Source organism: Anomaloglossus baeobatrachus, chromosome 10 (assembly GCF_048569485.1).
Source record: "Anomaloglossus baeobatrachus isolate aAnoBae1 chromosome 10, aAnoBae1.hap1, whole genome shotgun sequence".
Taxonomy (NCBI): domain Eukaryota; kingdom Metazoa; phylum Chordata; class Amphibia; order Anura; family Aromobatidae; genus Anomaloglossus; species Anomaloglossus baeobatrachus.
Window position 1 is genome coordinate 5846012 of NC_134362.1, and position 12262 is coordinate 5858273.

Here is a 12262-nt window from a genome sequence, read left to right on the forward strand (position 1 = left end):
GAGGTGCGTACGTCAGTGTCCCTGCAGGATGGAGGACATGGGGCGGTGCGAGGATGCCGGCGTTATAGGCGCCATACTAAATATCAGAGCTACTTGATGCACCTGGAAGGGCGTTGTTTAGAATTTTAAGGTTTATCAATAAAGATGATTATTATGTCTGAGGAGCTGGAGGTCTTCTCCTTGGTTTCTGGACAGGCCTGGGATAGGGCATTGCTGGAGCTGGAGGTCTTCTCCTTGGTTCCTGGGCAGGCCTGGGATAGGGCATTGCTGGAGCTGGAGGTCTTCTCCTTGGTTTCTGGGCAGGCCTGGGATAGGGCATTGCTGGAGCTGGAGGTCTTCTCCTTGGTTCCTGGGCAGGCCTGGGATAGGGCATTGCTGGAGCTGGACTCTGTCGTTACATGTCTCAGTAGTGCAGCCTCAGCCGATCACGTCTTGCCCGGGCGCTGGGCTCCTAATAACTGCACGGACACTGCATTTTATATGCCACTTTCACTTTTATTATAAAAGTTCGTCTTTTATATATTATTTCATGCAGTAAAGAAAAGCATCAAAATATCCGGTTACAAAAGAGGAAATAAACTGTAAAAAACAATATACGAAACGCGGATTATTGGGGTGTTTACTGTGCCGGGCGACACCCCTGCATGTCCAATATATGGAGATGGCTGAAACCTGCGAGGACGCGGAGTCTCCTGAGACGCCTGGAGCCGTGACTGGCACTTTACAAGAAGCCCCCGGAGGGGGACGGAGGGGGAACGCGTCCACCAGCGGCTACACAAAGCTTTCCTCCATATTAGAGCACAGCAGAAACGAGTCCACAAGTCGCGGTTTCACCAATTGTTGAAGGTCCGAGTCATCAATTCCTCCAGGACAAGCAATGGCCAATCTCCGCAGTGCGGCCTGGAAAATCAGGAAGGCAGGAGTTAACAGGAGGAGTTTATACTGCGACGATATAATACAAGATGAGGTGAAGAAAGTGACACCAAAGGCCGAGCGTTCAGCTGCATTTACACTGAAGAATGATCACTACTGATGGGCGAAACCGCAGATACCCCGAATCTGTAACCCGGAATATAAAGAAAAAAAAGAATCCGGTTAGGAACCGGAATTAGTTCTAGATATCTGGCCAGATGCCGATCCCCATATAAGTCTACGGGGACCCGCGCCTTATAATGGGGGTAGAAAGGGCTGGGGGGATTAGAGCAGGAGCATTCTACTTACCAAGTCCCCACAGCTGTCACACTACTACCCGGTCCGCTCATTAACCCTTATACATATTCACTGCTTCCCCCACCCACCGGTAGTGCCCACATCTGTGATTGCTTGCAGTCAAACTGCACCCCCACCCTGTGTGACAGTGTCTGTGATTGGTTGCAATCACACACACTGTCTGCGTCCCTATAGTGGTGTAAAAAGGAACAAATAAATTGGCGTAAGGTCCCCACAGCCTGGGGGCTGGTATTCTCAGGCTGGGGAGGCCCATGGTTATTGAACTCCCCCAACTGGCCTAAAAATAGCAGCCTGCAGCTTCCCAGAATTATTGCATCTATTAGATGCAAGAATCCTGGCACTTTACCCGGCTTATCCTGATTGCCGTGGTGCGGGGGCATATGGGGGTAATATGAGGGATTAATGACAGCTCACAGCTGCCACTAAGCCCTAGCTTAGTAATGTAAGACGTCTATGAGACCCACCATTACTAATCTGTAAGTGAAAAGAAATAAACATAAACACAGAAAAAAATCTTTTATTTTAAATAAAATTAAAAAAAAAACCACACCCTCTGTCTCCAGTTTACACGTCCGACATAATCTAGACAAGATACCATGAAGATGCCGTCTCTGCTACTTACTGAAGTCGCAGGGCGCGAGCACACAACATGTCCACAGGCTGTGGCTTCAGGCAGAGACTGACTGATCTGCAGCTGTGAGCGCTGACATTACTCAGTTTATCTGTGGTCACAGCTGGAGGTTCCCATGGTGCCCCACCTGTGACCCCTGATAAACTGACCTCAAGTTACCTCATTGAACTCAGTGACCTCACCTCAGGTAAACTCATTCAATTCAATGAGACCTGCATCTCATGCCAGAAAATCGCGGGTTTTTTTTTGTAAAGACATGCAGATTTGGTGATTGAAATATATACACCAAATTCCTGCATCAAATCTACATCTTCTGCCAAAAAAAATTGCATCAAAACCGCACCGATGGAGGTTTTTAAATGGTGATGTGCATTTTTTTTGTTGATTCCCAGGAATTGAATTCATTCTGTCCAGAGAATTTCCTGAAATCCATGAACTTGATTTTCATGTTTTTGAAATCTGGTAATGATCAATTTCCGATAAAATGTCTGAAGTCAGTGCCATCCCCCGAACTACAAGTGAGCGGAGACACTGAGCCACGGGGCAGTGAGAGAGAAAGCACAAACCACCGGCACGTCTCCGGCAGTCTGTGGACGTGGGGCCGCAGCTGGAGAAGACGAATTGCAGATCTCAGAAGAAGAAACCAACAAATGGAGAAATGCTGCAGAGGACGAGATCCAAGCACGACAAGCAAAGACTTCCGGACAAGGAGACAAAGATGGAAGTGTGACCCCTGACATGGTCTTTGTTAATACTGCGTGCCGCCATGGTTGGTGTCAGTGTCTCCTGTAATCCGACGGCACATAGATCCTTCTCCCCCAATGTCTGACTGCGGAGGATCCTGCTGAGATCCGCAGCACTGACGGCCAGCGCAGCCATACAAGAGATCCATGGCACTGACGGCCAGCACAGCCATACAAGAGATCTGCGGCACTGACGGCCAGCACAGCCATACAGGGGTATGAGATCCGCAGCACTGACGGCCAGCGCAGCCATACAGGGGTATGAGATCCGCAGCACTGACGGCCAGCACAGCCATACAGGGGTGTGTTCTCCTGATTCTTCACTCTCCTCTGTCCGCAACCTCCACTCGGGTGATTAGTGGTGATCGTGGATGTCGCACTCTGGGGTGAATCTCCCCGTGCGGTCTCCACTCCCACAGCGACACCAGTCACAATACATTGTCTGAACATGGAACTTACCAGACAGGCCACGAGCACAGCGTCACTGCTGAACCTCTCCTCTGGGTGGCGGCAGAGAGCAATGAGGCGTGAGACACCTGCCAGGAGAGAACCCGGGTGTAAATACAGGCAGCGTGCACAGTGTACTCATTTACAGGGCCTTAAAAAAGTATTCATTCCCTGTGAACCTTTCCACATTGCACCCACAAAGTTAACTGTAGTTTATTCAGATTTTGTGTGATATCAATATTAAGTGCAAATATCTGTGACGTATAATGAAATGATTCCAGGATTTTAAAATATTTTAAAAATATAAAATCACCTTCTTCCACATGACATGCAGGGGACGCGGTGGAAGCAGGCAGGGCCGGATTAAGGTTGGTGGGGGCCCCTGGGCAGAAAATCTGGTGGGGGCCCCATAAACGTTAACATTTTTAGCCATAACAGTAGAGCACGAACTGTAGCATTTAGATATAAATCCAATAAACATGTATCTTAAGGCCCCGTCACACTAAGCAACATCGCTAGCAACATCGCTGCTAACGAACAACTTTTGTGACGTTGCTAGCGATGTTGCTGTGTGGGACATCCAGCAACAACCTGGCCCCTGCTGTGAGGTCGTTGGTTGTTGCTGAATGTCCTGGGCCATTTTTTAGTTGTTGTTGTCCCGCTGTGAAGCACAGATCGCTGTGTGTGACAGCGAGACAGCAACAACTAAATGTGCAGGCAGCAGGAGTCGGCTTCTGCGGAGGCTGGTAACCAATGTAAACATCGGGTAACCAAGAAGCCCTGTCCTTGGTTACCCGATATTTACCTTTGATACCAGCCTCCGCCGCTCTCACTGTCAGTGCCGGCTCCTGCTCTGTGCACATGTAGCTGCAGCACACATCGGGTTAATTAACCCGATGTGTGCTGTAACTAGGAGAGCAAGGAGCCAGCGCTAAGCATTGTGCGCTGCTCCCTGCTCTGTGCACATGTAGCTGCAGCACACATCGGGTTAATTAACCCGATGTGTGCTGTAACTAGGAGAGCAAGGAGCCAGCGCTAAGCATTGTGCGCTGCTCCCTGCTCTGTGCACATGTAGCTGCAGCACACATCGGGTTAATTAACCCGATGTGTGCTGTAACTAGGAGAGCAAGGAGCCAGCGCTAAGCATTGTGCGCTGCTCCCTGCTCTGTGCACATGTAGCTGCAGCACACATCGGGTTAATTAACCCGATGTGTGCTGTAACTAGGAGAGCAGGGAGCCAGCGCTCAGTGTGCGCTGCTTCCTGCTCTCTGCACGTGTAGCTGCGTGCGCTGGTAACCAAGGTAAATATCGGGTTGGTTACCCGATATTTACCTTAGTTACCAAGCGCAGCATCTTCCACGCGGCGCTGGGGGCTTGTCACTGGTTGCTGGTGAGCTCACCAGCAACTTGTGTAGCGACGCTCCAGCGATCCCTGCCAGGTCAGGTTGCTGGTGGGATCGCTGGAGCGTCGCAGTGTGACATCTCACCAGCAACCTCCTAGCAACTTACCAGCGATCCCTATCGTTGTTGGGATCGCTGGTAAGTTGCTTAGTGTGACTGGACCTTTACCCTGATCTGCCATATTCAGATTTACAGGACTACAATACAGATACAGTCCAGGATAACTCACAGCCGTCACTTATACAAAGAAAGTAGAGTAAAGGGGGCTTTACACGCTGCGACATCGCTAATGCGGAGTCGTTGGGGTCACGGAATTCGTGACGCACATTCGGCCGCATTAGCGATGCCGTTTCGTGTGACACCGATAAGCGATTTTGCATCGTTGCAATAACGTGCAAAATCGCTAATCGGTGACATGGGGGTCCATTCTCTAATATCGTTGCTGCAGTAGTAACGAAGTTGTTCCTCGTTCCTGCGGCAGCACACATGGCTCCGTGTGACACCGCAGGAACGAGGAAGCTCCCCTTACCTGCCTCCCGGCCGCTATGCAGAAGGAAGGAGGTGGGCGGGATGTTACATCCCGCTCATCTCCACCCCTCCGCTGCTATCCACACACAGACACACACATACAGGCATACTTACATATACATATTTGAAGACAAATTCACAAAAATACATTTAAACAGACAAATATATGCACAGTCATATACACTGACATACATGCAGACACAGACGCATTACAGGTGTTAATATGGAGAAGTCACAAGCAGCCTCACTCACCTCTCCCGCTTGTTTCCAGCTCCTCCAGGACATATGGCTGTGTTGCATGATGGCCATCAATAACAGACATGACTGCACACCATGCACACTGACACAGCACTGATGTATATACATCACAGGAGGGGCTGGGGCCTACAATAAATACATTACAGGAGGGGCAGGGGGCATAGACATTACTGGGGGGGGCATAGACGTTACTGGAGTGGCAAACCGCTCTGGTGGCAAACACATTACTGGGATGGGTGGCTTAGCACTCTGGGGGACCCATATAGTTCTGGGGTGCCGCATAGACTGCTCTGATTCATATATACACACACACAGCTCTGCTTCAAACACACAGCTCTGCTTCACACACACAGCTCTGCTTCACACCACACATCTTTCTTCAGCTCTGCTTCACACACACACACAGCTCTGCTTCACACACACACACACAGCTCTGCTTCACACCACAAATCTTTCTTCAGCTCTGCTTCACACACAGCTCTGCTTCACACCACACATCTTTCTTCAGCTCTGCTTCACACACACACACAGCTCTGCTTCACACACACACACACAGCTCTGCTTCACACACACACACAGCTCTGCTTCACACCACAAATCTTTCTTCAGCTCTGCTTCACACATAGCTCTGCTTCACACCACACATCTTTCTTCAGCTCTGCTTCACACACAGCTCTGCTTCACACCACACATCTTTCTTCAGCTCTGCTTCACACACACACACACAGCTCTGCTTCACACCACACATCTTTCTTCAGCTCTGCTTCACACACACACACACAGCTCTGCTTCACACCACACATCTTTCTTCAGCTCTGCTTCACACACACACACACACAGCTCTGCTTCACACCACACATCTTTCTTCAGCTCTGCTTCTCTCACACACACACAGCTCTGCTTCACACCACACATCTTTCTTCAGCTCTGCTTCTCTCACACACACACACAGCTCTGCTTCACACACAGACACACACACAGCTCTGCTTCACACACAGACACACACACAGCTCTGCTTCACACCACACATTTCTTCAGCTCTGCTTCACACACACAGCTCTCTTTCACACACAGACACACACACACAGCTCTGCTTCACACCACACATATTTCTTCAGCTCTGCTTCACACACAGCTCTGCTTCACACACACAGCTCTCTTTCACACACACACACACACAGCTCTGCTTCACACACAGCTCTGCTTCACACCACACATTTCTTCAGCTCTGCTTCACACACACAGCTCTCTTTCACACACAGACACACACACACAGCTCTGCTTCACACCACACATATTTCTTCAGCTCTGCTTCACACACAGCTCTGCTTCACACACACAGCTCTCTTTCACACACACACACACACAGCTCTGCTTCACACACAGACACACACACAGCTCTGCTTCACACCACACATATTTCTTCAGCTCTGCTTCACACACAGCTCTGCTTCACACACACAGCTCTCTTTCACACACTCACACACAGCTCTGCTTCACACACAGACACACACAGCTCTGCTTCACACCACACATATTTCTTCAGCTCTGCTTCACACACAGCTCTGCTTCACACACACAGCTCTCTTTCACACACACACACACACACAGCTCTGCTTCACACACAGACACACACACAGCTCTGCTTCACACCACACATTTCTTCAGCTCTGCTTCACACACACAGCTCTCTTTCACACACACTCTCACACAGCTCTGCTTCACACACAGACACACACACAGCTCTGCTTCACACCACACATTTCTTCAGCTCTGCTTCACACACAGCTCTGCTTCACACACACACTCACACACACAGCTCTGCTTCACACACAGACACACACACAGCTCTGCTTCACACCACACATTTCTTCAGCTCTGCTTCACACACAGCTCTGCTTCACACACACACAGCTCTCTTTCACACACACACTCACAGCTCTGCATCACACAGCTCTGCATCACACCACACATCTTTCTTCAGCTCTGTCCCTACCTGCTCTGATGCCATCCTCCTGCTGCTCCGGTATAGGCCGCCATCGTCCTGCTGCTGTTCCGGTGCCGCGGCCATTCTCCTGCTCCGGTTAGTCTCCTCTCCTGGCCGCGGCGTGGGTCTTCTCCGCGGCCGGCCGCGCGCGTGGGTCCTCTCCTCCGCGGCCGGCCGCGCGCGTGGGTCCTCTCCTCCGCGGCCGGCCAGCCAGCCGGCCGCCCGCCCGCGTGGGTCCTCTCCTCCGCGGCCGGCCAGCCAGCCGGCCGCCCGCGTGGGTCCTCTCCTCCGCGGCCGGCCAGCCAGCCGGCCGCCCGCGTGGGTCCTCTCCTCCGCGGCCGGCCAGCCAGCCGGCCGCCCGCGTGGGTCCTCTCCTCCGCGGCCGGCCAGGCAGCCGGCCGCCCGCGTGGGTCCTCTCCTCCGCGGCCGGCCAGCCAGCCGGCCGCCCGCGTGGGTCCTCTCCTCCGCGGCCGGCCAGCCAGCCGGCCGCCCGCGTGGGTCCTCTCCTCCGCGGCCGGCCAGCCGGCCGGCCGCGCGCGTGGGTCCTCTCCTCCGCGGCCGGCCAGCCGGCCGGCCGCGCGCGTGGGTCCTCTCCTCCGCGGCCGGCCGCGCGCGTGGGTCCTCTCCTCCGCGGCCGGCCAGCCAGCTGGCCGCCCGCGTGGGTCCTCTCCTCCGCGGCCGGCCAGCCAGCCGGCCGCCCGCGTGGGTCCTCTCCTCCGCGGCCGGCCGCGCGCGTGGGTCCTCTCCTCCGCGGCCGGCCAGCCAGCCGGCCGCCCGCGTGGGTCCTCTCCTCCGCGGCCGGCCAGCCAGCCGGCCGGCCGCCCGCGTGGGTCCTCTCCTCCGCGGCCGGCCAGCCGGCCGCGCGCGTGGGTCTTCTCCGCGGCGGCGTCCTGCTGTGACGTCCGCAGCATTGGACGCCACAGCAGAGCAGGGAGCAGGCACACCTCTGACCCCGGAAGTACAAACGATGGTACTTCCGAGGTCAATCAGCGTCCTGTGCCCGCAGCTTGTTTTTGCGTCTTAGAGACGCAGATACAAATAAATGTAGCTGCCCCCCCCCGAAAACACAGCTGATTTAGACTGTCTTAACGGAGGGGGAGCGGGTGTGAAGAAAAGAAAAAAAAAATTGCTGACGGGTGGCAAGTATGGCCCTGGTGGTGGGGGCCCCCTTGGAAGCTCTTTTGGTGGGGGCCCCGGGGCTGAAGCCCCGCCTGCCCCGCCTATAATCCGGCCCTGGAAGCAGGGGACGCGGTGGAAGCAGGGGGCGCGGTGGCAGCAGGGGGCGCGGTGGCAGCAGGGGGCGCGGTGGCAGCAGGGGACGCGGTGGAAGCAGGGGACGCGGTGGAAGCAGGGGACGCGGCGAGCTGTGGAAGCAGTGGACGCGGCGAGCTGTGGAAGCAGGGGACGCGGCGAGCTGTGGAAGCAGGGGACGCGGTGAGCTGTGGAAGCAGGGGATACGGTGGAAGCAGGGGACGCGGCGAGCTGTGGAAGCAGGGGACGCGGCGAGCTGTGGAAGCAGGGGACGCGGCGAGCTGTGGAAGCAGGGGACGCGGCGAGCTGTGGAAGCAGGGGACGCGGCGAGCTGTGGAAGCAGGGGACGCGGCGAGCTGTGGAAGCAGGGGACGCGGCGAGCTGTGGAAGCAGAGGACGCGGCGAGCTGTGGAAGCAGGGGACGCGGCGAGCTGTGGAAGCAGGGGACGCGGCGAGCTGTGGAAGCAGAGGACGCGGCGAGCTGTGGAAGCAGGGGACGCGGCGAGCAGTGGAGAAACAGGATCTGGTATGAGGAGACCAAAGAAGAAATGGGCTAAATGCTAAATACTGTGTGTGGTGGAAAACCCTCCCCACAGTCACACACGGTGGAGGCAGCATCCTGCTGTGAGGAGGCTTTTCTTCAGCACGGGCAGGGAAGCTGCTCAGAGGTGAAGATGGATGGAGCTAAATCCAGGAAATCCTGGAGGAAAACCTGTTATGGATGCAGAAGACATGAGATCGGGCCGTAGGGTCACCTTCCAGGAGGACAGCTACCCTCAACATCCTGCAGATTTACAATGGAAGGTTCAGATCAGAGCATATTCCTGTGTGTGAGCAGCTGAGTCACAGTCAAGACCCAAATCCACCGAGATCACATCTCCATCCAATCTCACTGAGCGAGAAAAGAAAATGTCACCTCTAGATGAGCAAAGCTGGAGAGACCCCAAAAGAGAGAGAGTGGTGGTCCTACAAAATACTAACTCCGGGGGCTGAATACTAATGCAAGACAGAGGAAGGTGGTCCTACAAAGTGCTGACTCCGGGGGCTGAATATAAGTGCACATCATAACCCTCAGATTTATATGTATAAGATATTTACACATCCAAGAATCACTTCCTTGCTCACACCTTCTTGCATTCCAATAACATACAGTTAAGGTTGTGATTGTAACATGAAAAAAATGTTGAGAGGTTCACGGGGTGTGAATACTTTTTTTTTTTTCAAGACACAGTATAAGTAGCAGTACTGTACACCAGTAGAGCATCATAATCTATAGGTACCAATACTGTGAAACAGTATATAGTCATTACCAGTAGTGTACACCAGTATATAGTCATTACCAGTAGTGTACACCAGTATATAGTCATTACCAGTAGTGTACACCAGTATATAGTCATTACCAGTAGTGTACACCAGTATATACAACCCCTGGCAATAATTCTGGCCTCCCCGGGCTGAGAAGGTTCATTCAGTTGTTTACTTTGTATAATAAAAGCCGATCACAGATGACACAAAACTAAAGTGATTGCAAATAGCAACTTTCTGGCTTTAAGAAACACTAAAAAAAAAAAAAAAACCATGAAAACATAAATGTGCAGCCAGTAACGGTGACTTTCAAGACCAAACAGGGGGAAAAGTTATGGAATCACCCTGTAAATTTTCATTCCCAAAATTAACACCTGCATCAAATAAGATCTGCTCGTTAGTCTACATCTAAAAAGGAGTGATCACACCTTGGAGAGCTGCTGCACCGAGTGGACTGACATGAATCATAGCTCCAACACATGAGATGTCAATTGAAACAAAGGAGAGGATTATCAAACTCTTAAAAGAAGGTAAATTATCAGGCAATGTTGCAAAAGCTGTTGGTTGTTCACAGTCAGCTGTGTCTAAACTCTGGACCAAATACAAAAACAACATGGGAAGGTTGTTAAAGGCAAACATACTGGTAGACCAAGGAAGACATCAAAGTGTCAAGACAGGAAATTTAAAGCAAAATGCCTCCAGAACAGGAAATGCACAAAAAAACAAATGAGGAACGGATGGGAGGAAACTGGAGTCAATGTCTGTGACCGAACTGTAAGAAACCGCCTAAAGGAAATGGGATTGACATACAGAAAAGCTAAACATAAGCCATCATTAACACCTAAACAGAAAAAAACAAGGTTACAATGGGCTAAGGAAAAGCAATTGTGGACTGTGGATGACTGGATGAAAGTCATGTTCAGTGATGAATCGCAAATCTGCATTGGGCAAGGTGATGATGCTGGAAGTTTTGTTTATAAGGATGACTGCCTGAAGAGAACATGTAAATTTCCACAGTCATTGATGATATGGGGCTGCATGTCAGGTAAAGGCACTGGGGAGATGGCTGTCATTACATCTTCAATAAATGCCCAAGTTTACATTGACATTTTGGACACTTTTTTTATCCCATCAATTGAAAGGATGTTTGGGGATGATGAAATAATTTCTCGAGATGATAATGCCTCCTGCCATAGAGCAAACACTGTGAACACATTCCTTGAAAGAAGACACATAAGGTCAATATCATGGCCTGCAAATAGTCCGGATCTCAATCCAATGGAAAATCTTTGGTGGAAGTTGAAGAAAATGGTCGATGACAAGATCCAGCCTGCAAAGCTGATCTGCAACAGCAATCTGAGAAAGATGGAGCCAGATTGATGAAGAGACCTGTTTGTCACTCACTAAGTCCATGCCTCAGAGACTGCAGCTGTTATAAAAGCCAGAGGTGGCGCCACAACACACTACTGATGGATTATAGGAGGGGTCTTGTGTTTGTTTTTCATGAATCCATACTTTCCCCCTGTTTGGTCTTGAATAGTCACCGTTACCCGCTGCACATTGTGTGTTCATGATTTGTTTTAGTGTTTCTTAAAGCCAGAAAGTCGCCATGTGAAGTGACTTTAGTTTTGTGCTGTGATCGGCTTTTATTATACAAAAGTAACAACTGAATGAACGTCCTCAGCCCGGGGAGGCCGGAATTATTACCAGGGGCTGTAGTCACATAATCTATAGATACCAGTATAATATACCATTTATACATTCTTATGATATACAGGTACCAGTATATAATCTATAGGTACTGGTACTGTGCACCAATATACACTGAGGAGCAGAAGGGTATCAATGATTGACCTTGTGACGTTCCGGCTCCATATCTCTCCGTCCTCTTCAGCACTGAGCGTGAGAGTGTGGCTTCTCATACATAGATGTGACTTGCGGCCATTTATCTGTCACACTCATACTTTGGACAGAAGGGGTGTACTCTCACTGCATCCTGATCCTGGCTTACCTGGAGGGGCGACACTATGTGCCCACTCAGTCTGCACCAAAGCCGCTGATGGGGAGGATGGACCTTGCTGAAAATAGGCACCAGGCAGCACTCCAGGGCAGTCCCTGGTTGTCACACTTCACAAGAGGCTGGACAGTGCACAGCAAGAAGGTGTGGGAACCACTGCCTCTAGGGAACCCCAGGAATGGTAACCACTGTCAGTCACTCAACCTAAGCACCCCCAAGCTCCCTGACCTCTCCAGATGGGTTATTTCACCCCATGCGGCGATCACGTGCCTATCCCTGTGTCACCCTAATCACGACCCTGTCTAGTGAGCAGGGCATTAGGAACACTAGTCCTGCTCTATGATAAAAACACAAAGGGTAAACAACAGACAAGCAAAAAAGATACTGCAATCACTTAACATGCAACCCAAACAACAGGTGGGTAAGAAAGGGAAATAAATCAAAAGGGAGAGAATGAGGGGGAG

General features: G+C 51.5%; 1 protein-coding gene across 1 annotated transcript in view; it reads right to left on the reverse strand.

Moving 5' to 3' along the window:
* Window positions 1-488: 488 nt before the first annotated feature.
* The window catches only part of LOC142254464 (protein inscuteable homolog), a 172275-nt gene continuing 160501 nt past the window's right edge, over window positions 489-12262 (reverse strand). The window contains exons 8-9 of the mRNA XM_075325531.1: window positions 3064-3140; window positions 489-900 (exon numbers count right to left, since the gene is read on the reverse strand). Coding sequence (XP_075181646.1) covers window positions 772-900; window positions 3064-3140 — 206 coding nt within the window. The 3' untranslated portion in view covers window positions 489-771. The remainder of the gene's footprint in view (window positions 901-3063; window positions 3141-12262) is intronic.